At 64.7% G+C, this 23,175-nt stretch overlaps 4 protein-coding genes across 7 annotated transcripts; all 4 read left to right on the forward strand.

The window, feature by feature from the left end:
* Window positions 1–1,843: 1,843 nt before the first annotated feature.
* Window positions 1,844–4,088, forward strand: LOC142088518 (ADP-ribosylation factor-like protein 3). Of its 3 annotated transcripts, none has more exons than XM_075163902.1 (6): window positions 1,844–2,008; window positions 2,320–2,520; window positions 2,609–2,725; window positions 2,894–2,944; window positions 3,756–3,941; window positions 4,041–4,088. In XM_075163902.1, the coding sequence occupies exons 1-6, from the start codon at window positions 1,844–1,846 to the stop codon at window positions 4,086–4,088; spliced, it is 768 nt and encodes a 255-aa protein (XP_075020003.1). The 3 variants fall into 3 exon arrangements, with proteins under 3 accessions (XP_075020003.1, XP_075020004.1, XP_075020005.1); XM_075163903.1 differs by having other exon boundaries at window positions 1,991–2,008; window positions 2,350–2,520; XM_075163904.1 differs by having other exon boundaries at window positions 1,991–2,008; window positions 2,377–2,520.
* Window positions 4,089–5,542: 1,454 nt separating this feature from the next.
* LMAN2 (lectin, mannose binding 2) lies at window positions 5,543–9,266 on the forward strand. The gene is made up of 8 exons (XM_075164366.1): window positions 5,543–5,709; window positions 5,794–5,912; window positions 6,037–6,154; window positions 6,470–6,549; window positions 7,679–7,840; window positions 8,038–8,152; window positions 8,480–8,599; window positions 8,752–9,266. The coding sequence occupies exons 1-8, from the start codon at window positions 5,568–5,570 to the stop codon at window positions 8,910–8,912; spliced, it is 1,017 nt and encodes a 338-aa protein (XP_075020467.1). The 5' UTR covers window positions 5,543–5,567; the 3' UTR covers window positions 8,913–9,266.
* A 444-nt stretch (window positions 9,267–9,710) lies between these two features.
* On the forward strand, window positions 9,711–12,494 carry B4GALT7 (beta-1,4-galactosyltransferase 7). Its single transcript, XM_075164370.1, has 6 exons — window positions 9,711–9,781; window positions 9,889–10,245; window positions 10,952–11,177; window positions 11,451–11,534; window positions 11,716–11,820; window positions 11,997–12,494. The coding sequence occupies exons 1-6, from the start codon at window positions 9,735–9,737 to the stop codon at window positions 12,150–12,152; spliced, it is 975 nt and encodes a 324-aa protein (XP_075020471.1). The 5' UTR covers window positions 9,711–9,734; the 3' UTR covers window positions 12,153–12,494.
* On the forward strand, window positions 11,730–22,545 carry N4BP3 (NEDD4 binding protein 3). Of its 2 annotated transcripts, none has more exons than XM_075164368.1 (5): window positions 11,730–11,820; window positions 19,099–19,533; window positions 19,743–20,297; window positions 20,520–20,777; window positions 21,003–22,545. In XM_075164368.1, the coding sequence occupies exons 2-5, from the start codon at window positions 19,129–19,131 to the stop codon at window positions 21,573–21,575; spliced, it is 1,791 nt and encodes a 596-aa protein (XP_075020469.1). In that variant the 5' UTR covers window positions 11,730–11,820; window positions 19,099–19,128; the 3' UTR covers window positions 21,576–22,545. The 2 variants fall into 2 exon arrangements, with proteins under 2 accessions (XP_075020469.1, XP_075020470.1); XM_075164369.1 differs by lacking the exon at window positions 11,730–11,820 and adding an exon at window positions 17,181–17,260.
* Window positions 22,546–23,175: the final 630 nt, after the last annotated feature.

Genomic DNA, 23,175 nt, shown 5'->3' on the forward strand with positions numbered 1-23,175 from the left:
GTATCTGCATCTGTGACCCCATGCCCATCTACAACCCCATCCTCATCCCAGTCCCTGTCCCCATCCCCATCTGAATCCACATGCCTGTCCCCATCCCAATCCCTGACCCCATCCCCATCTGAATCCCCATCTATATCCCCGTCCCCATCCCAATCCCCATCCCAATCCCCATCCCACTCAGTCCCCATCGCCAACATGGCCTGTGCTGCCTCGGGGTCCCCACCCCATCGCCACCACTCCCAGCAGCCTGGGCAGCCCGAGCGGGTTCCGCCTGGGCATCACATCACCCCAGGGAAGGGGGGTGCAGAGGGCATCAGCACACCCAACCACCCCTCCACCAGCCTGGTGCCACTTGCCCCGGTCACACCTGGCCGGGCACACAGCTGCCTCCCAGCCCCGCGCCAAGCGGTGGGTCTGGGGGTGGCCTCCAGGGCTGTGCTGCTGCTGCTGCCATTGGCGGCCGGCATTCCGGGAGAGCTGCCTGCGCCGCGGACGCCGGCAGAGCCTGGCAGAGAGGAGCGGTGGACGTGCAGCTTGGAGTCACCAAACTGATGCCTAAGCAGTTTTGCCCATCTCCTAGGTCGGGGTTCCATGTTCATCAGCAACCACAAACCAGTTGAGGATATTTTAGGATATTTGTTAGGAAATATAAGTAACTAACAGTTACAGGATAAACCGCAGAGCACCATGGCAACCCACTCATGGAAATGCTAATAACTGGGACGTAAGGTGGGTGATTAACCTATCAAAAGCAGAACCCTAACATTAAGTTGGGTGCAGATCTATGCAGAGAAAAATGAAGTGTTCCCACCGTGAACATGCACAAAAGCAGTGCGGCATTAGCAGCCACAGCCCTGGCAGGGCCTCCGGGCAGGGGGTAGTGGAGGGTGGCCCCCGCTGCTGCCCCTCTGCCTCCTGCTGCAGCACAGAGCAGCAGTGGGGTGGGGGGTGATTCTGCTTCTCCCCTTCCCTTTGTCGGAGCGTAGCTGTGTTGTTTGGCTTGGCTTTGCAACGGGAGTTATAAATAAAAATGTCTCACCAAGAGTGCGTGACTCACGGTCCTCACCACAAGGATAACCTCTCTGCTAGGAAACCTGATCCGAGGACCGAACTGTGGCATGCAAGAATCAAAGACATTGCTTAATTAATATATTTAATCCAAATGGCGAATGGATGAGCCCCTCACCCCACCTGGGCTGGGCTGCTGGGGAAGGTGCCTGTGCCCCTCTGGACCCCTGTCCCGTGCCATCCCCGACCTCCGGCTGCCGACAGCCCAGCCCTCGACCTGCTCCAGGGCCTGGTGGTTTCCCTCGGACGGCAGCGGGGAGCTGCAGCAGTGGCTGACATGGCCTCAAGCAGCTCCAGCCTCAGTGTTACCTCCTGCCACCCTCCGAGGGGGCAGCTCCTGGGTGCTGGTGTCGCCTTACCCTGCTCAGGCGGGGTGGGACGTGGGGATGTGCTGAGGCATCACCCCTCGTACAGAAGACTGTCAGCCCTGTGCACCAGGACACAGCCATGCCTGTGGCCTGCCTCCGCTGCCTGCTGTGCAGGCAGCGGCCCCCTTCGGAATCTGGGGCTGCAGTGGCTCTCCCGGGATCACACACCGGCTGCACAGCTCCATCCCACTGCCGTGCTCTGCCCACAGTGATGCCCGTGCTGCTGGGTACCGCATCCTCCTGCTGTGCTGCCATCCCTGAGCCGGAGCCTGGCCCCGCGGGGAGAGGGATGCCCTGTGGCCCAGTGCCCCAGCCCGGCGAGACCTGGTTAATCCCGGGGGTAGGCGACGGCAGGGTGACAGCTGGCTGGGGGATTTACTGAGGGCATTATTTAATGCTGTGAGTAAATGGAGAAACAGCAGCTAATTCTGGAGCCCGTAATCCTCTTCCTCCGGGGATGGGGAGTGTGCCAGTCACGCAGCCGCTGGTGGGCCCCGGGCACGAGCCCCCGGCAGCTCCCCAGGTGTGCTGCAGGCTGGAGCGACTCCCAGACCATGGGTGATGTGCAGAAGGTAAGCAGGGTCCGGTGACATCCTGCCTGTGCCAGGGCGGGTGTGCCGGCACCAGCGCCCAGCTATGGTAGTGGGCTGGCAGGGCAGGATGAGGGCTTTACCCTCGGCATGTCCCCCCAGCACACCCAGGAGCTGGCAGGGCTCCCAGGGCAGGGACAGCACACCTGGGGCGGGGATTGGGGCCGGGCAGATCTGCCGTGGGGCCACCCCGAGCCTGGACACCTTGGGAGCCAAGCCCTGGCGCTCGCTCAGGCCATAGACACAGGGTACCCATGGCCAAGAGGGCACCCAGCTCCCCCCTCCGAAACGAGGGTGCTCTGCAGCAACCCGGCACCCCGCAGGGCTCCTCCAGCACCCCACGCCCCCAGGGGCTGCTCTCCGTTATCCAGAGGCTGAAGGGTTCCCCGGAGCAGGAGCTCTGCATCATCCTGCTGGGGCTGGACAATGCGGGGAAGACCACGCTGCTGAAACGCCTGGCGTCCGAGGAGGTCAGCACCATCACGCCCACCCTGGTAGGTGCTGCTGGGGGCCACGGGCAGCGGGAGGGTGGCAGGTCTTACCCTCTCCTTGGGTGATGCTAGGGTTTGCATCCCCATGCAGGGCTTCAACATAAAGAGCATCCACTCGCAAGGTTTCAAGCTAAATGTCTGGGATATCGGGGGGCAGCGCTCCATCCGCCCATACTGGAAGAAGTATCTGGGCAGCACAGACCTGCTGGTGAGTGGGGCAGCCACCTGCAGCCCACCGCAGCCCTGCATGTGGAAAGCCATGCCCTCTGCGCGGGGCTCTGTACCCCAGCAGAGCCCTGCGGCCCCCACAGAAGGCAGAGGGCTGTGCAGCTGGGCACAGAGGAGCCGCTGACTGTCCCTTTTGTCCCCACGGCAGATTTATGTCATTGACAGCGCAGACCAGAAGCGTTTTGAGGAGACAGGGCAGGTACGAGGGGTCTGGGCAGGGGGTGGCTGTGGGGTCCTGGGGTTCGGACTCAGCTGGCATCAGCTCTTTGAGGACTGGAAAGGGGAGCAAGGCTGCTTTCTACCATGGGGCAGCACTGCTGTGGGGGCCACGCTGTCCCCAGAGCTATGTGGGAAGCAGTCGTGATTGGGGTCTCAGCACCTAGAGCCACCCCACCCCACAGCAGATCTGTGCCCAGCAGCTCCCCCTGAGCTGGGTGTGATGCTCGGGGGTACCCGACATGGGGGTGACTCTGCCCCTGGTGAGAGTGACCCCTCGGTCGCCAGCCTCGTGCCCTCCCCCCACCTCCCAGGTGCCAGGTTAGCGATACGACCAAGCAAAGGTTTACGAGTAGCGAATTCAGAGTTACAAACCCTGGGAACGAAGCCGGAGAGGGGAAGGTGAGACGCCGAGTGCCAGTCTCGGCTGTACCAGCACCAGACGGCGGTGTGGGTGTGCCAGACAGCACGGGGCTGACAGCAGGCTCCTGTAGCTGCCCTTTGCCCAAGGCTCCCGGTGCCGGGAGTGCTTCAGCCCTCAGGTAGTACTGCGTGCGGCTCCCGGGCTCTCTTCAGGGCAGATGGAGCTTCAGGGGTGCATGTCTCTTCCTCGGGATGTCGAGACGTCATGGCTTCTTTGGCTGCAATAAGAGCACCAGAGAGAGGGGAGTGAGGCACTTTGGGGGACTGAGGTGCCCCAGCCCACTTTGGGCAGCTCAGGCAAGCAGCCGGGCAGCTCTGTGGAGGAGAGCAGCAGTGGGCAGCAGCCCTGGGAGATGGTTCTCTCTTGGCAGGAGCTGGCAGAGCTCACCGAGGAGGAGTCCCTCACGGGGGTCCCGCTGCTGGTATTTGCCAACAAGCAGGACCTGGTGACTGCAGCACCTGCAGCAGAAATCGCGGAAAGGCTGAGCCTCCACACCTACCGGGACCGGGAATGGCAGATCCAGGCCTGCTCAGCCTTGTCTGGGGAAGGAGTGCAGGTAGAGAGATGGGGGCCTGCAGGCTCTGCAGAGGCGGGAGAGGACCCAAGGACCTGCCATGCTCTTGGGGCTGTGCTCATGTCTCTCTCTTCCCTCCAGGATGGGATGAACTGGATTTCCAGCCAGATCATGAACAGAAAGAAGTGAGAGCTGCGAAGTGCCAGACTGGATTGAGCTGCAGGTCCCTAAGCCATGGCACCCTCCTGGTCCCTAGACTCCCCCTGAGGGCTCGGCTGGGCCCTGAGCCTTAGACTGCCGTGCTCAGATGGGCTTCCTACCCAGTCTTTCACTAATCAGTCAGCTTCCCCTCTCCCTGCCTCCTGGGCTTCCACAGGCTCCTCGTACCCCTCAACCCTCCTGCAGCTCCAGTGCTATCGGAGGGAAGCACATATCCCGTTGTGTTAAGGGCTTGCCCACCTCCAGAACGAGAACCTGCTCAGGACTTGTCCACCCACACTACTGGCACACCCCGCAGAGGCTGTTGCAGCACGCACACTGCCCAGGGCACACTGGACACCCAACCATGGCACCAGCTACACCCTCAGACATGGCACGTACAGCCAACCGAATGGCGTGTATTCCCCTCCGCTCCCGCAGGACGTGACTGGTGCTGCCCCAGCCACGGCAGCTGGCTCGGGAGGGCCTTGGTTCAGTATCTTTTGCTGGCAGAGGAGCTCCCATGTGTGCACAGGACCTCGGACACGCACAAAGACACAGAGAGGACCTGGCCATGCGGTCACCAATGGAGGTGCTTCATTGGCTGGTGACAGCCTTGGTTGCAGCCACGCTGCGCATGCCACCGAGAGCGGCTGCTCTGCAAGAGCCCCTGGGAAGTGCGTTGCCCTAAACACACCCAAGCTGGGGCTTCTGTCCTCCTGCTGAAGATGCCCATCCCGAGGGCTGGAAAATGCAGCACCCTGGCCACCGGAGCCACTATGGCTAGGCGCCTGCGCCACTGGGGATGGGTGGGAGACAAGCTGCAACGGGCTGGGGGCCTTCTGCTGTGCCAGGCCCTGGGCTGCAGCCCTGCCTGCCCACAGGCGGCCCTGTGACCCTGAATAAAGCAGCCCGTGACCTCCGCACTGCCTCGGCCAGTCCTTCCCACGGTGCTGGGACAACACCTCTCCCCCGCCCCGCCGCGCTGCAGCCCGGCGAGGCCTGCGGGTCCCCGGGCTGGGGCCGTTCCCGGAGCCGAGCCCCATCCCTTATGCCTGGCGCCATCTTGTGTGGGGTTGCCATGGCGACAGGCTGCCGGGGACAGCCGCGTCAGCGCCGCCGGAGCGGGTCACGTGTCCCGTGGGCGGCACGAGCCGCGCACGTTCCCGTGCGCACGTGACTGGCACGAGGAGAGAGAGCGGACTACAGCTCCCGGCATGCTGCGCGCCTCTGCGCGCCGCCGGGAGGCGGTCTGCCGCTCCTCCCCCCTCCCAACCGCCCGCCCAAAGCACGGCGGGAGCCGCGCACCTCCCTGGCCCCGCCCCCTTCCCTTCCATAGGCGGGCAGGAGGGACGCTTGCCCACAGAGGCGGGAACGCGGTGGTGTGGGGGCTTCTGATTGGCGGCGCGGACTGCCGTTCCCGGGCGGGGCCGGGGGCGGGAGCGGCGCGCCGGAAGGCGGAAGCGGAGGATGGCGGCGGGTGCGGGCGGGCTGCTGGCGGCGGCGGCGCTGCTGTTGGTGGTGGCCGGGCCGCGCCCGGCGCCCGCCGAGCTCACAGACGGCAACAGCGAGCACCTGAAGCGGGAGCACTCGCTGATGAAGCCGTATCAGGGTGAGCGCGGGGCCGGGCGGGACGGGACGGGACGGATGCCCCGCGGCGGCCCGGGCTGAGCCGCCCTCTCTCGGCCCGTTGCAGGTGCGGGCTCCGCCGCGATGCCTCTGTGGGACTTCCAGGGCAGCACCATGGTCACCAGCCAGTACGTCCGCCTGACGCCCGACGAGCGCAGCCGGGAGGGCTCCATCTGGAACCGCGTGGTGAGAGCCCGGGGGCAGACCGCCGGCGGGGCAGGGGCGGGGGGGAGACCGCCGGGGGCCCGGGGCGGCCCTAGCGCCTCTCCCGGCTCTGGCCCTGACGCCGCTGGGCGGTCTCTCCGCACAGCCCTGCTTCCTCAAGGACTGGGAGCTCCACGTCCACTTCAAGATCCATGGAGCCGGCAAGAAGAACCTGCATGGGGACGGCCTGGCCCTGTGGTACACGCAGGAGCGCCTGGTGCCAGGTAGGGTGTGCAGCTGGGGCCGCCTGGCCGGGCTGAGGCCTTGTCACCACTTGCACGTGCCCTGGGGCAGCCCAGGGAGCTGCCCTCAGAGCTGCCCCTGTCCTGGAAGGTTTCTCGCCAGGGCGGGCGTTTGAGCTCCCCTCTGTCTGGTTTCACGAGATGGGGATGGCGTGTCCTGTGCGTTCTGCCCTGGAAATGGGCGCCCTCAGCCATCTGCCTGGCAATAAACAGCTCTCGCAGCTCTTCTCAATAGAAGTCTCTGACCACAAATTCCTTCTGAGAGCCTTCTGTCCCCTATGTTCTGCCCTGTTCCAGGTCCTGTCTTTGGCAGCAAGGACAACTTTCACGGACTGGCTATCTTCCTTGATACATATCCCAACGATGAAGCGACAGAGGTGAGTAGTTCAGGGAGCTCGTTCAGTGCCGAGGAGGCTGTTCGCTCACAGCTTTGTGCTCCGAGTGCTTCACGCCCGGAAAAGTCTCTCCATACGTGATAGTGGGTTGCTCTTCCTGTCATGGGAGCTGGTAAAGGGAAGAGTTTGTGCGTGCATTAACGGAGATAAGAAGGTCCTTGCTCCGCCTTCTGGTGTTGTTGACTACACGGATCTTTCCAAGGCTTTTTCCCCTCAGGATGAGAGGGCAGCATGGAGCTGGTGTAAACTATGCACCGCCTATTAAGTTAAGTTAGAGGAATCCACCTGAAAGTGTATTCATCCCAAGTGTCATTTCTTGAACTTCTCTGTGGTTTGGTTGATCATCCCACATTGTTTCTGGCCTTATTTTCTGTTTCCAACCTGGGTATCTCTAAAAGAGAAACTCCTGGGCTGGCTTTTTGCTCCAGAATTCCCCATGGCCAAAATACAGATCAGTCCCATGGGGGCTGTTGGTCTTTTTCTTCTTTCCTGCTCTGTATTTGTGGATGTTGTCATGGCACAGTCAGAAAACATAACTGCTAGTGAGATCTATTGCACCGAAAACATGACACTTAAGTGGTAAAGCACCCAGAAATGACCCCATCCCCCTGTTGTCTTGATGCTCACTGGGAGGTGAGTTCTTCCCTCCAGTTGGCCTCTTCCAGTGTACGGAATCTGCTGACTACAAAGCTCTGAGTGTGGTTATGCTGCTTATGTGAGATTTCTGCCCATTCTGGGTCCTCTGCTCTGTTCTTCCACTTCCTACCCAGTCTGGTGCTTACTCTGCAAGTCTGGGGCGGTCTCATTGCCCTGGCCACGCGGTGCGGTGTGGGCTCGTGGGGGTCTTGAGACAGAAGGTCAGAAACGGCTGCTCTGCTTTAGCCAGAACAAGCTCTCGCTCGGTTTAGAAGCAGCTTTACGTAGAAAAGGAGCCTTGATTTCATTGTTCTGCCCTCCGTACCCGACTGTGCAGCAAAACCGTGGCTCTGTTGCTGTGCCTGGCTGAGATCCTGCGCTCGCTGAGGTTCTCACCAGGCAGGGGAAGGTGGCTCTTGGGCTGCAGCTCGAAGGCCCCTGCAGACGGAAAGCACCAGTGCTCTCCTCCCTGCAGCGCGTGTTCCCCTATATCTCTGCGATGGTGAACAACGGCTCCCTGACGTACGACCACAGTAAGGACGGGCGCTGGACGGAGCTGGCGGGGTGCACCGCCGACCTTCGGAACCAGAACCATGACACTTTCCTGGCAATTCGGTACTCCCGAGGTCGCCTGACGGTGAGATGTGGCGGACACCTTCTGCGGGGTGTCTCTTGCACGTTAGAGGGGGCAGTGCGGAGGGGCGGGTGTTGCTGTGTCAGTAGGTGAACTGGAGATGGTTTTCCAGGCTCCACCAGCTGCGCCTCCGGCTCCAAAGGAGCTGCAGGCAGGCAGGGTGGTGTGACGCTTGGTGTGATGCTTCCCTGGTCTTGCAGGTGATGACTGACGTGGAAGACAAGAACGAATGGAAGAACTGCATTGACATTGCAGGGGTGCAGCTGCCAACCGGCTACTTCTTTGGTGCTTCTGCTGGCACTGGAGATTTGTCTGGTGAGAAGGGGCTTTGCTTGCAGGAATACCTGCTGTGTGGAGCCTGGAATATACTGCTATGGATGCATTGGGTGGCTTCAATAGCTTCTTTTCCCTGAATTGTTAAAATCTTGAAACCCTGTTGGGTAGGGACCCGTGGCCTGAGGAAGGAGGCACCTAAGAGCTAAAGAACATCTCAAATTGCAGTTTGATACTTGCGGTGTGAGGGTGGCTTGGGAGGGAGGGAGGGAGACCTGGATCTGGCAGAGCACAGACCTAAGGCGCTCTGAGCGTGTGGACATCTCTCAGAGCTTCTGACAGTGTTTGGTGCTGACGGTTGTTTCCTAGATAATCACGACATTATCTCGATGAAGCTATTCCAGCTCATGGTGGAGCACCCTCTAGAAGATGAGACTGTTGACTGGACCAAGATTGAGCCCAGCGTCAGCCTCCTTAAATCACCCAAAGGTGAGTCTCTGGGCTTCAGAAACCTTTGGTAGAGCATTGGGATGCTGGGGCTGGACTCTTAAAGGCCTGTTGAAGGGTGGCAAAGCTGTGAGTCCCTGCGAGGCCCCACAGGAGCGAGGCTGGGTCGGCCTCTGTAGCTGTTCTCCTTGCAGACAACGTGGATGACCCGACGGGGAACTTCCGAAGCGGTCCTCTGACGGGCTGGAAAGTGTTCCTGCTCCTGCTCTGCGCGCTGCTGGGCATCATCGTCTGCGCTGTGGTGGGAGCGGTGGTCTTCCAGAAACGCCAGGAGCGGAACAAGCGTTTCTACTAGTGGAAGACCTGGGCCGTGGCCTGTGCCCAAACCCATCTTTTCTATGGGGAGCTGTAAAAACTGTGGTTTCTAAAAGCTGTTTCTGAGAAATATCAGAAGTATTTTCTTATCTGTCTGTTTGGCTGTAACCCCTGCCCGGCCCTCGGCGGGTTGGACTGAGGGGGGTGATGCCCCCTGGGGCCCCCAGGTCTGCGGTGGGGGAGCCTGGAGATCCCTCCCCCTGTTTTTCCGGCGCTCCCCCCGCCAGACGGGACCCGCCGTGCTGCCCGTGGCGGGGGGCGAGCGGCGGCGGGTGTGAATGTACGGGGGCTGCGGGGAGGGGGCTGTGAGCAGGGCATTAAAGGACTGACACCACCTGCGGCTCTGGCTCTGTCCGGGGTGGGGAGAGGGGGTAGGAAGCCCCAGGGGGGCTGGGGGCGGGGGGGCTGCAGTACGGAGCAGCTGGGGGGGTCCCTGGGTGTTGGGGGTGGTGGTGTTGCCCCCGGGGGGGTTCCAGCTCCGTGGTGGGTTATCCCCGGGGGGGGGGGGGGGGGCGGGCAATCCCTGGAGGGTCCCAGAGGAATTGGGGGGCCGGGGGTGTTCCCCGGAGGCTCCTGGGGTGGCGGCGAGCAAGGGGGGGTGTCCCGGAGGAGGGGAAGCCGCGGGGGGGGGGGGGGGGTCCCCGCAGGCCGGGTCCCGCCCCTGGCCCGCCCCGCCGGGCGGAAGGGAGCGAGGCGGAACGGCGGTGCCGGGCCGCGTTTCCGGGCGGGGTGGGAGCGGCGGGGCGCAGCCAGCGTGTCCCGCGGCGGCGGCGGGGCCGGGTGGCGGGGCCGGCCGAGCGCCATGGGCCCGGCCCGCCGCAGGGCCGCGCTCCGCCTGCGCGGCGGCGGGTGAGCGGGGCGGCACCGGGCGGGAGGTGGCGGGCGGGGGCGGCTCGGGGGACCCGGCGCGGGGGGGGCGGTCCCCGCCGGCCGCTGACCCCCGCGCTGTGCCCCAGGTCCCCGCCGCTCCTGGGCCTGCTGCCCGGCAGGCTCTCCGTCTTCCCGCTCTTCTTCCTGGCGCTGCTCCTGGGCTTCGCCTCGCTGCTCTGGCTCCAGCTCAGCTGCTCGGGCGAGGGGCCGGCCCCCGGCGGCGGGCAGAGCCGGGGGGGTCCCCGCCAGCCCTGCCCGCCCCAGGCGCCCCTCCTGCCGGCGGAGGACGAGCCGTCGTGGGGTCCCCACCGCCTGGCGCTGCTCGTCCCCTTCCGGGAGCGCTTCGAGGAGCTGCTGGCCTTCGTGCCCTACATGCACCGCTTCCTGAGCAAGAAGAGGATCCGCCATCACATCTTCATCCTCAACCAGGTGGATCATTTCAGGTAGCGTCTCCCCTCGCCGCAGCCAGCAAAGGGAGCGAGGGGACCCTTCTCCGAAACTCGGTCCCCACTGTGAGCGCTGAGAGGGTCTCCCGCTTGCCTCTGGCGGCGTGGAGAAGCGTAGGGCCTGGGCAGTGGGGAGTCAGGGCTGGGGCGTGATGCTCTCCCCAAATTTACTCACTCTAGAGCTTATAGAAGGACAAAGTGGTATTTTGCTTCTCTCTTCCTAAGCAAGAAGAGAATTATCTCCCCCCAGATATTTCAGCTTTCTCCCCAGTGTTGCAGGTCTATAGCAGCAAACATCTGGGGACGCTGAAATGCAAAGAAATACTGTGGGGTGTTTGGAAACGGCGTCGCTCACCCCTGCTCACTGTCCGGTACCTGCCTGCAGCCCCGGCGGGTGCTGTGCAGCTCCCCAGCTGGCCTCGGGCAGGATGGGGTTTGCCGTAGCCCCTTGCTGTCTGCAGTGGCCAAACCCCTGCGCGTCACCATGGGGCTCAGCGTGTGCTGCCTGCGTAGGGAGAAGCAGGGGTGCAGTTTCAGGACGGGCAGCCATGGCACCCGCCACTGTGAAGACAGGGAATGCCGTGTTTGTGTGTGTCCCCGTTTGCGGACCGGTCGACATTTAGCGTTGAGGAGCATGGGAGAGGGACGTGAACGGACGGCGGCTGCTGTGTGTGGCACTGAGAAGTCCCCTGTCCCGCGACAGGTTTAACAGGGCGTCCCTGATCAACGTGGGCTTCCTGGAGAGCGGCAACGACACCGACTACATCGCGATGCATGACGTTGATCTCCTGCCCCTCAACGAGCAGCTGGACTACAGCTTCCCGGAGGCAGGGCCCTTCCACGTGGCATCTCCGGAGCTGCACCCGCTCTACCACTATAAGACCTACGTGGGTGGCATCCTGCTGCTCACCAAGCAGCACTATGAGATGGTGAGTGCGTGGGTGGGACGTCCCGGCCAGTTTGGGACAGGGGCTACAACATTGTCTTGGTGAACAGTCATATGTTTTGTGCTCCACGCTTGGGAAGGGGGGAAAGGAGCCAAAATGGTTCGGGGACAGAGCCTGCGGTGTGAACTGGTGGGTGGCAGGAGAGGGGAGGCTGCGCCGGTGCTCAGGGCTTGTGATGCTGGTGTCTGCTCCTCTGCGGCGCGTGGAGTTGTGCTGGACCGGACCTCGGCCGGTACGATGCCCCTCTCATTTCAGTGCAATGGCATGTCCAACCGCTTCTGGGGCTGGGGACGGGAGGACGATGAGTTTTATCGACGTATCAAAGGAGCTGGACTCCAGGTAAGGGGTGCTCCATGGCCTCCGAGGTTGAAATTGCCCTTCTGCTTGTCTCCCCACCTGGACCCTGGCTGTAGCTGCCCAGGTCGGGACCTGGGGAAGGCAGCCCTTCTGTGCTCCCCACTCCAGTAGCAGGCGCAGCAGGTTTTCCAGTAGCTTTACAGAAGCTTTGCTTTCCTTCCAGGTTCGCCGTCCTTCTGGAATCACGACTGGATACGAGACTTTTCAGCACCTGCATGACCCAGCCTGGAGGAAGAGAGACCAGAAGCGCATCGCTGCACAGAAGCAGGTGAGACCTCAGTATGGTCGAGGGGAACCACAGGAGATTCGGGTTGTGATCACCACGTGCTCTGAGCGCTCCTGTCTCGTGTCCTCCCCTGCCAGCTCTGTGCTCCCTCCCCAGGCACTGGGTGCTTCCCCTCCGCTGGAAGCCAGCATGGGCTGAATGGTCTTTCTCTTCCTCAGGAACAGTTTAAGGTGGATCGGGAGGGAGGTCTGAACAACGTGAGGTACCGAATCGAGTCACGGACAGCTCTGAGTGTGGCAGGAGCCCCTTGCACCGTTGTTAATATCTTGCTGGACTGTGACATAAGCGAGACCCCCTGGTGCACGTTTGGCTGAGCCCGTCTCCCACGTGCCGGTCGTGTGCGCTGTGCTTGTGCTGAGATGCCGGGGCTGCCGCTGAGCTGCTTGGAGCAGGCAGGATTTTTGCAGCAGACGAGCATGGTGGTGCTGGCGAGATGCAGAGGAACAGAAAGGGCTGGGAACCGGGCTTTGCTGGGACCAACAGAAGAGGCTGAGAGCGGGACTCTGTGGCGTCGCTGCGGACACTGGTGCTGCCTCCCAGGGCAAGTGCAGGAGACAGTTTTCCTGCGCTGGACATGGCTGAGCTGCCACCCAGCTCAAAGGACAATAAAGAACTATCAGGGCACCTGTGAATTGTGAATGCCCTGGGCCACGCCACTCCTTTTTCCTCCTCCCTTCACCTTGCTGGTTTCAGCGCACCCGTTTCTGGCTTGGCCCCGGCTATGCTCTGTCTGGGCAGGCGATCTGCTCTGGTTCGGAGGCCAAGCCGGTCTGAAACGGGCTCCGAGTGAGATGGTGCCTGTCTTTCAGCTGCCAGGTACCCCCAGGGCTGTGCTGTGGTCACTTCATTGCAGAAAGCGGTTGTGGTTGAGCCGTGCCCTGAGCCCAAGCATCCGCAGCTCTGCTGGATGTCAGCAGCTGAGGTAGCCCAGGACTTCTCTCTCTGTGGAGTAAGGAGGAGAGTTCTGGCTGAGCTGCTCCCTTCCTTGCCTGCCTTCTGTGGCATGTGCTGCCTCGGCCTTTTTCAGGGGGTGTTGGAGAGCCTGATGTCCCCCCAGCAGTGTTGAGATCTGCTCTGGCCCTGTGTGAGGTGTCCTGGGAAAGACTGGTGGCGAGGCCCACCACAGTGCTGGTGGAGCCGGGGCAATGGCATGGGTGAAATGCAGGAATTGGGACGGTTGCCCCTAACCTGCCTGAGTCAAGGGGAACAAGAGCTTCCTTGGGCAAGGCAGGGTTTGGGATGCCTCCCTCGAGGTGGGAGCAGGAGGGTTTGGGTTGATGAGGGAAAGGCAAGGCTGTGCGGGGCTCGGGCTGCAGGTCTCACCCCACTTGCTCTAGCCGCCCGGCCCTGCCTCGCCGCCAGGCCGGTTTCTCCCATGGCTTGGCAGGACAAGGACCTGGGCTGCCCCCTCCAGCAGGGCGGGGGGTATTTAGCTGAGGGTATCACAGTGCTGGTCCCCCACTGCTGGCGGGGCCTGCAAGGGCTCTGCTGTGGGCTCAAGGCCCCCACTGTGGCTTGTCTGGGTCAGTGAATGCCTCAGGAAAGGTGCCCGGGCAATGGGCTGTGTCAGCCTTGGGGTGCTGGTGAGCAGGAGGTGACGCGGGCAATGCACCCTGCAAACCCCAAGTGCTCAGGAGCCCAACCCGTGCGGTGACTTGGGGATCTGCTGCCTGTGGGAGGTGGCCGAAGCACTGACACTGTGCTGGGAGAGAGCCCTGGGGCAGGAGACACAAGGAGGAGGAGGTGAACGTCCTCTGGCTGCTGGGAACGTGCTGGGTGCTCTGCAGTGCCGGATCCGTGAGGTGGGGAAGCTGGGAAGGTCCCAACAGCTGAGGAGGGGCCCTGGGGACTGCTGGTTGGTTGGGTTTGGTAGAAATCAGCCACACCAGCACCTTTTGCTGGGAAGCGGGATGTGTAGAGCTGGGCAGGAGGGGCAGGGGGGCCACATTCCCCGCTCGGGACCTGGCTCTTGAGCCCCAGGCGGGAGCAGCGGCCGTGGAGCAGCGCCGGGTCCATGCCTGCTTGTGCTGGGAGCGAACAGCCTCTGTGACCTCTGGGACGCTGCCGCTCACCCTGATCTGCCGAGGGGTGGCAGAGACACCCGCTGACTCTCAATGGAGACCCCTGCCAGTGCTGGGCTCCTCTCCCATCACCAGCCCGGCCTGGCCGTGTGCGCGGGCTGTTGGGTGAAATGGTGCTGTGCCGCTCCAGAGTGGAGGGTGCTTGGGCTGGCTCACAGATGGTGCCATCTGTGGGACGGCACCGCACTGGCTCTGGGGTCTTGGCACGCATTTTGGGTGCTGCTGCCTCCTCAAGCTGGGCAGACCCAGCCGAGCAGCCAGTACCCCTGCGTTCGCCAGCGCTGGCACCAGGCCCTCCGTGTTTCCTGGCCCCCTTCTGTCGTTGTCCCTTGCCTGGTGCTTCCCGGAGCAGTGGCTTTTCCGGGTGCCTGCAGATGTCCCCAGACAGAAGCTGTTGCCATCCTCGGAAGACGAGTGGCCCCAGGGAAGTGGCACCTCCGGCAAGGAGTGCCAGGATGAGGGATACAAAAGCATCAGAGCCGAGCGTGGGGCTCGTGTACCATGTAGGGGCAGCAGGATGGGGTGTCTGGAGAGATCTGGAGCTCTCCATGCTGCTCCGGAGCTGGGTGAGGAGTCTGGAGTCCTGCAGACTGGGGTGTGAGAGGGGCAGCCTCCGAGGAAGGGGTCAAGGTGGCAGTGCAGGGTGGTGAGGATCAGGCTGTGCTGCTTTGCATCATCCAAGGCACAGGCAGGCCCAGCGTGTCCTCCTCCCCAGCTCGGGGCCTGTCCTTGCCCCAGGGTGATGTGGGGATACAGTACCCAAGAGCTCCAGACGGCCTCTCCAGCCCAGCAGCCCCAAAGCAGCACTGGTATCTGGCACAAAGATTGCAGGCAGGCTCGGACACACGGTGCACTGCTCCGGAGGTGTTCCCAGGACCCGTCATGTCCCTCGCTGCTGTTGCATGGAGGGAGATGTTGGCCCAGCAGCCCCGCTGCTGTCTGTCCATCACGCAGGTTTTGGGATCGGCCACCTGTACGCCAGCCACTTACCGGTGCCTGAACCGCAGCCAGGGCTGGCGGAGGCAGATCAAAGTATTTCTCTGCACCGTTCAAAATAGATGACACAGTTTCGGGCAGGTTTCACGAAGACGTAGATGCGCAGAAACAGAGAGCATATGTGCACCTCGCACTTCGCTCAGTGCTAAAGGCTTCTCTCCCGCTGCCTGGCAGCTATTTCTCAGCTCCGCTCACAGCCCCCTCATCCTCCGGTTGCTTTTGTGGAAGAGGCACCATGCTGGAGACCCGGCTTCCTTTTATAGCCCTGAATGTGACTCGGAGGTCGCTCAGCTCCGTTCCCCCCCACGCACTTCATTATTAGCAATGGCCCAGCAGGAGGGAATGAGGTTTTTCCCCGTCGCCTTTCTGCAGATGGATGACACCCTGCCTGCTGTCCCGGGAGTCCCGCGGAGCCGAGCTGGAGGCTCCTGGCGTTCCTGTGCTCTCAGCAACCTTGAGGAGGGGGTCAGGATGCTCGGGACAGAGAGAGCCCATGGAGTCCCAGTCCTGCCCCTCTGTGACCCCCCTGCTGGCGCCCGAATTGCTGTCAGTGAGGCCGTGCGGGGGCTGCCATGGGCATGGCAATCAGCTGGCTTTTATTGCCAGGTTGTTTTAAACCAGATGGTGCCCGGAGCAGTTTGCTAGTGGCCACATGAAATTGCTGTAGCATCGTGATGGGGGGGGACCAGGGGACTGAGGCAAGCGGAGAGAGGGGGCTGGGGAAAAGCTGATGGGAGGCAGGAGCATCTCTGCTCAGGGTATCCCTGTCCTGGGTAGGGCCGAGCCCCGGGGCCCCGCGGGAGCTGCGATCCCATGGAGATGTGCTCGGGGAGGCACAGCCCGCGGTGGAGACGTGGCAGCAGGAAACGGAGCAGACAGGAAGGAGAGGTGCGGGTGTGACCAGCACCCGTTGAAGTCAGCCCAGCACCACTGCAACCTGCCCGGACCGAGGTTCCGTCAGGATGCCGTTACTGCCTGCTGCTGCGGGCATGTGCCTGTCCCTCTGGCAGGGACCCAGCGGCCCCACGGGCTGCTGGAGGTGCCCCACACGTGGCTGAGCTCCAGGCAGAGGGCCAGGGCATCGCAGACGCATTCCTGGTGCTAGCAGGTTGGGAAATGGCACTGTTGTGAAGGGCCCCCCTATTCAGAGGCCATGTGTCCTGCCGCTCCGGTGTGCAGCTGAGTGGTGAAAAGGAGCCATGGGGAACAGGGAGGCTGGGGACAGAGGGAGAGGTTGCGTGCCTTGGCACCGCACTGAGGATAATGCAAGCATGTAAGCCTGACGAGCAGGGACCAGGGACAGTGTGTGTATGTGGGTGAGCACTGGCAGCACAGCTTGAGGACTCTGGTGTGTGGTTGGGGGAGCTGGCAGCGAGCAAGGCCCTGGTGCACGAGCACGCCGGATGCACATGTCCCCGAACCCAGGCTGGGGACAGTGTGGGTGCGATTGCTCCTCGGGGAGAGACGGGTGCCGTGCATGGGCTGCCGTGGGGACGGAGCAGGGTTGCTGCAGGCATCCCATTCCCCAAGGTGACCACGTCCACCCCGTGCTGGGATCCCCACTCCCCGTGCCTGGCACGCTGCAGTGGCGAGTGACAAAACCAGCTCCCAGCCAGGACGTGGCAGGGCTGATTCAGAGGGATGAAGCATGTCGTGTCTCACCGGTGCCAGGCCAGGCACTGGGGCAGGTGGCAGCCCACAGGGGTAGTCCATGCCTCCCGTGGCATGCTGCGGCCCGTGGAGTGAGCTGTGCAGTACCGGCACCTCCGGTGGCTCCTGCACACCCGTGGGTGCTGTGACAGAGGGACGTGGGGCTGTCCTGCAAGAGGAGGGTGCAGAGAGCGCTCCCCGGAGCCGAGACCCCTCTCCCCTCCGCGGGGGCTTGGTGCAGCCAACGAGGCTGAGCAAAACGCTTCTCCCCTGCCCCGGCGGCCCAGCCCGCGCCCGGAGTGGGCGATGTGGCCTGCTCCTACCAGCCCCCCCGCCACGGTGAGGGCCACCGGGGTGGCTGGAGCCGCTGCTGCCGGTCCCGGGTCTGTAGCTCGGGGGTTTGCGGGGGTCTCCCCACGCTGGGGGTTTGCGTAAGGGGTGCTCGGCGCTGCAGGCAGCCAACCCGCCCCGGGCACCGCCCTGCCCCGCCCCGCCGGTGGGCAGGGCCGGGCCGTCCCCCTTCCTCCTCCTCCTCCTCCCGCCCCACCGTGCCGCCGCCGCCCGCCTCCGCGCCGCGATTTGCCGGTGCCGGCTCCGCCCGCTGCCCGCGCGGCCGCGGCCGAGGGGCGCGTTCAAACACGGCGAGGGAAGGAGCGGGGAGAGGAGCCGAGCGGGATCGCAGCGCCGCCGGCATGGTGAGTGCAGGCCCGGTGCTCCTCCCGGTGAGCCTCGGTGCGCCTCCCGGGGAACCCCGGTGCGCCCTGATGCTCCTCCCGGTGCGCCCCTCCCCTTCCCCGGTGCTCTCCGCCGTGCGGTGCTTTGTCCCGGGCTGCAGCGCCCTCGGCCGGGCCCGGTCCTGGGGACCGACCTCCCCCTCCGCCTTCTCCGTGCCGGAAATTCCGGCCGGGCTCGGGGGGGGCTGCGGGGAGGCGCAGGGGGGGCTGCGGGGAGGCGGGCGCGGGGGACCCCGCGCCCGCCTCCCCGCAGCCCCCCGTGCGCCTCCCCGCAGCCCCCCCGGTTCACGCCCGGAGGGGATGGGAAAGGGTTTGTGGCCGCATCCTGCTCGGGCAGGGCTCGGCGGGGGCACGGCTGGGGTTGGGACCAAGATTTCGTCCGCCATCCCGGGAAGGAACCAGGCTGGCCGGACCGGTGTTTTGCCGCCTGGGGGGTGACACCCTTCCCGCCGCAGGCAGGACACCTTCGGGCTCCCCCGGCGCTTCCCAAACCTCCCACAACCTGACCTACTTCCTCGGCCGCCTGTGCCGGGAGGAGCTGCTGCGGGGCTTGGCCGAACTGATCCCGGGGGATGCCCCGGTGCCGGGGGCTGGATGCTGCAAGCTTCCTCCCATGGGGACATCCATGTCCCCCATCCCCCTGCACACCCGGTGGCATCACAGGCAGCCCGGACCCTCCCAGAGGGTCCATCCCTGATGCCCTTCGTGGGGTGCCGATGCCCGGAGCAGGTGCTGGGCTCGCAGAGGGAGGTGACAGCGCAGGCCGGGAGCTGTCAGACAGGTTTGTGCGTGGCAGCAATTAAAAGCGGGGTGTTTGTTTACCCGGCGTGTGGTGCTGAGAACCAGGGCAGCTTCCTGGGTGTAACCCGGCCTGCGAGCCCTCGGCGAGGCCGGGAGCTGCGGAGGGGGCTCTGCCTGGCCCCTGCCACGCTCACCGCATCCCCTCCACCGGGGCTGCCCGCGAAGGGCTGCGAAGGCCATCGTCCCCCTCCCCGGCGCTGGGGAACCGGAGCCGAGGCCGAAGGAGTCCTCCCATCCTTCCTCCCCCGGCCACCTGCGCAGGAAGCTGCATTGTCCCATCCGCATCCTGCCCCTTCCCGCCGCCCTCCCACCGTGTCCGGCCACGGGGTCCCCTGCACGCACGCAGCAGCTGGGCCATGGCCGCCTCGTCCGTGCCCGGCGTTGGGGTGGGAGTGCCTGTGGATGGAGCGGGGCTGCAGGGAGGGCTTGGGAGCTCACCCTGCACGGTGCGGGAGCCCATGCTGTGCGGGAAAACTCCCTGTGGGACAGGAGAGGTGCCCGTCCCCTGCACGCCCTGGGGAGGCTGAGCCAATGACCCTGGGACCGGGCATCCCCAGGGTCATTTTGGGGAGGTCTCCAGAGGGTGTCCGGACCCTGAGGTCCCGGCAGGGTGGCTCGGTGCTGCCGGGCTGGGGCTGGCGCCAGGCCCGGGCAGGTGCTGCCGGCTCCCGAACTCGCCCGCCTGGCTGGGCGGCAGGTGCCTGTTTTGGTGGCGGCCCCGGCCGCAGGCGGGAGGTGGGGCTGGGTGTGGGAGGGAGGCGCGCTCTGCCATGGGGGGGGCGGCAGGGGGGAGCCCCCGCCCCGGTGCATGCTGCATGCCGGCGCCCTGCTCGCTCGGCTCTCGGCTCCCCTGGGGAGCTGCCCAGGACCTGCCGGGTCTCTCCCAGCACCAGGAGCCCAGGTCGGTCCTTGGGACCCCCCAGCTGGGAAAGGGCGTGGCGGGGGGGGTTTGAAGTCCTGGCTGCCCGGCGTTGCTGACTTTGTCTCTCCTTCGGCAGTGCTGGTACCGGGCTTTTCTCTAATTCTCCATGGCAGCAGCACAGGGTCCTGTGACCTGTGAGCCCGACACCCGCGTCCTCGGCACCTACCTCTCCTCGGAGCTCGTCGGCAGCATGGGCAGTGTGGGCAGCCTGGTGGAGAAGCAGGATCTGTCCCCCCTGGAGCTGCGGGCCCCGCTGGGGGGCTCGCGGGGGCTTCGGCAGCCCGACGGCTTGCTGCGGAAGGGGCCGAGCCAGCGGGAGCTCTTCGGCTACCTGCACGGGGCCAAGAAGGAGACGCGGTCAGAGAGGAAGCACCAGACGTCAGGCGCCTGCTACAAGCGGGACTACGAAAGCGACCGCGAGAACCGGTCCCCTGAGCGCTGCTCCCGCGAGCATCACCGCGGGGCCGACTTCTCCAAGAGCTCCCTGCCTGAGAGGGGCCGCTTTGACAAGGTGAGGCTGTGGCTGTGGGTGCCGTGCTGGGCCCCGAAATACATCTGCGTGAGGATGGGGCTGGAGCAGAACGGTCTGTGCTAGGGATGGGATGTGGGGATTTGAGGATGTCCAGGGGCTGGGAGCGAGCGGGTTCTCCCTGGCTCCGGGCACCTGTGTGTGCTGGTGGGGGCTGTTGGGCTCATCCTGACCCCGCTCTTGTTTTTCAGTGCCGTATCAGGCCCTCGGCCTTCAAGGCAGTGGCCGGGAAGGGGCTGGTCTCCATGCAGGGCTTGTCCTCGTCCAAGGGGCAGAAGCTGTCCAAGAGCAACGGGAGCCTGCACACGCTGCTGTCGCAGAGCAGCACGGCAGCCTCGCAGCACGGCCCGCTCCGCACCCACCTGCTCCACGCCATCAGCCTGGATGAGGGCTCCGACTCCAGCCACAACTCCATCCAGAGCTTCCCCTCCTACGGCTCCCGCCTCAAGCCTGCCCAGAGCCAGTTCAGCGCCTCCATGGGCCACATCAACCACATCGGGGGCTCCTTGGATAGGGTCTCCCGGAGCCCCAGGGACCCCCTGGCCCCCGAGAAGGCACCTCTGTCCTGCAAAAGCATGGCCACACTGAGCCGGCTGCAGAGCCCCGGGGAACCCCCGCCGCCCTATGAGTTCACCTACTCACTGGAGGATGCGGTGAAGCAGCTGGAGGACAGGCTGCAGGAGACGGGAGGAGAGCTGCGGCAGCTCAAGAGGAGCCTTAGCGAGACCGAAGACCCCTTCACGCAGGTAAGCCATGGGGCTGGGGCTGTGCTGGGTGCCCCGGGCAGGGGTGTGGGGCAGCGGTGCCTGGGTGGAAGGAGCGGTGAAGGAGCTGGTGTCCTGCCATGGGCTGGGAATGTCCAAGTGTGGAAGGACCCAACATCTCGGGACTTCTGGGATTCCTCCCTGGGGCTGCCCCGCTCAGGGGCAGGCTATGGACCCTCACCAGCGTCCCACCTGTGCTGGCAGGTGTTTGAGGACAAGCAGCGGCTATGGCTGGACGAGCTGGAGGATCTGAAGCAGATGTACATGGCCCGGCTGCAGCAGGTGATGCAGCAGGCGCAGCGCGGGCAGCGGGCGCTGCAGTTGCAGCTCTACAAGGCGCAGCAGGAGAAGAAGCGGCTGCAGGAGGAGCTGAGCATGCAGCAGTGCCAGTGCGAGGAGCCCAAGCTCCGGCAGCCCCAGGGGGAGCGCGTCAGCCCCAAGCTGGAGGAGACCAAGTGGGAGGTGAGTCCCCTTCCTTCCCTCCCTGTTGCCACCCTCCTGGCCACGGAGCCAGGACGGGAGCAGCGGTTTCCTGCGCTGGTGTCACCCATGGCCACAGTACGGCAGGGGACGAGCCAGGTGTGATGCTCGTGGTCTCCCAGGGATGCTGTGGTGACAGCTGCGGTGCTGCCACCCCTGGGGTCCTGCTCCTCCAACCCTTCCTCACCGCTCGCCTGTGCCCTGCAGGTGTGCCAGAAGGCAGCAGAGATCTCCCTACTGAAGCAGCAGCTCCGGGATACCCAGGAGGAGATGGCTCAGAAGCTGGGCGAGATCTTCAGCCTCAAGACACAGCTGCGGGAGGCCAAGGCAGAGGTCCAGGCCAGGGACTCCCAGCTGGCACAATTGGCAGACTCCTTCCAGAGCCCCCCAGAGCCCGGTGCCTCGCTGCCGCTGGGTGACGACCCCATGCCGGCGTGCCAGGACTTCACTGGCTGCGAAACTGATGACTCCAAGTGTCGGGGCCTTCACAGTGACACGGCGGAGCCACTGGAGCGGCAGGTGGAGTGGCTGTGGGCAGAGCTGCTGCGGGAGCGGCGCCAGGGCCAGCTGCAGGCTGTGAACTTTGAGCTGGAGAGGAAAACCTGGCAGGAGGAGAAGGAGAAGGTGCTGCGGTACCAGCGGGAGCTCCAGGCCAGCTACATGGAGATGTACCACCGGAGCCAGGCGCTGGAGCGGGAGCTGCGGCAGCTGCGGTCGGAGCCCAGGGACGTCGGGGCCGACTCGCCATGGATCGAGCGGGTGGAGTCCTCTAAGATCTGAGCGGTGGGATGCTGGCGGGACTGTGAAGGGGGAAGGTCTCTGGCTGCTGCAACGGGACGATCTCAGGGTGTGCACAAGGACCGGCCACTCGGCGCTGCCCTGGGGTGAAGGACTGATTGCGACAAGGGAGCTTTCCCTTCTTGCAGCTCTTCAGGCCCTTCTGGGGGGGGTCTCTGGAGATGGGGGGTCACCTGTGCCAGGGTGGGGGTCTTGCATGTGCCCCGTGCTCTGACTCCAAGAGCGTTTGCTCTGTGATTCCTTCTGCCACAGGGGCAGAAACCAAGCGCCCTGTGAGACATTCCCTGTCCCTCCTGCTCTGCAGCCCCATTCCCTTCAACCCAGTAACTTAATGTCTTGCTAAGGAGAGGCTCGAGCCCTGCCCCCAGCCCCAGTGCCTTGCTGTGGGGTTCCAGCTGCTGCTTGCAGCAGCTGCCCTGTCAGCAGGGTCCTGGAGCCAGCAGTGCCCTGTGCCTGGACCCATTGGTGTTGCTGCCGCTGGGAAGGCAGAGGAGGAAAGCCTGACAAATGCTGGTACTGCTGGGAGGGGGTGCAGCTTCCCCAGCATCTCTGTTGGGGCTTTCCATGTCACCAGTATTGGGGCTGCTCTGCAATGGAGGGTGGTTAATGCAGCTTCCCTGCAGGGAGCCCTTGAGCTGAGAGGGGCGAGTGCCTTGAGCCAGGAGGGATGGGAATCTGGTGCCCTGCCACACTGGGAGGCCTTTGGGGAGGAGGACTGGGGCATGTGGGCAGGGGGCTGGGATGCTCCCCAAGCTGGGGGAGAGGCTGGGGTATCCCCACATCGCCCCTCCCAGGGTGGGTGAGGGGTAGCTGGGGAGCTGGGCCAGTGCTGGGATCGAGAGGCGCTGGAAGGAGCCCTGCTCTGTGCTGTAACAGTGGAGCACCGTGAAGGCCGGGCCCGGCCCAGCTCTCCTGCGCCTTTCCTGCAATAAACCCGGATTTCATTCTTCTGGCCTCTGCCTTTGCTTTCCTCCAGCGCGGGGGGTACCGGGGCTCTCAGCCACGCACGGCGGGTGCGGGCTGGCCTGGGCCCTGCTGTGCCCGGGGAGGGGGCAGCGGGGCCTCCTTCGCTCCGGCGTCCCCCCATCCCGGCTGCCGGGGAGCCGCCGCGTCGGGGAGGGAGGCGGCCCGGGGCTGGCGGTACAACCAGTTGGGGCATTGCAGCCGGCTGAGTCACGGCAGGGCCGGGGCCTGCGCGACCGGCTGGGCCCCGCGGGGGCGGGCGGACCGGCTCCCGGGGCGCTGCCGCCGGGGTAGGCCTCACCCCCGAATGGCTTAACCCGGCCAGGACGCCCCCTCCCCACGAGGAAGAAGACTACCCCCCTTCCGCCGCGGAATGGTTCGCCCGGCCCCGCCCCGCCCGGCTCAACGACGCCTGGACGTACATCCACCCCCGCGGCAGTGGTCCCTCCCGGCCTCGCGCACCCCCCGCCCCCGAACGGGTGCCTCCCCGCCCCCCCCGCGGGCAAGAGCGCGGACGCCCCCTGCTGGCGCTGCGGGCCCCAGCCGTGCCAGCCCCCCGCGCCCGGGCCGGGGCTGCCCCGCCCCGCCGCTCCCCAGGACGGATGCCGGGACCGCGTCC

This window comes from Calonectris borealis, chromosome 15 (assembly GCF_964195595.1).
Source record: "Calonectris borealis chromosome 15, bCalBor7.hap1.2, whole genome shotgun sequence".
Classification (NCBI taxonomy): domain Eukaryota; kingdom Metazoa; phylum Chordata; class Aves; order Procellariiformes; family Procellariidae; genus Calonectris; species Calonectris borealis.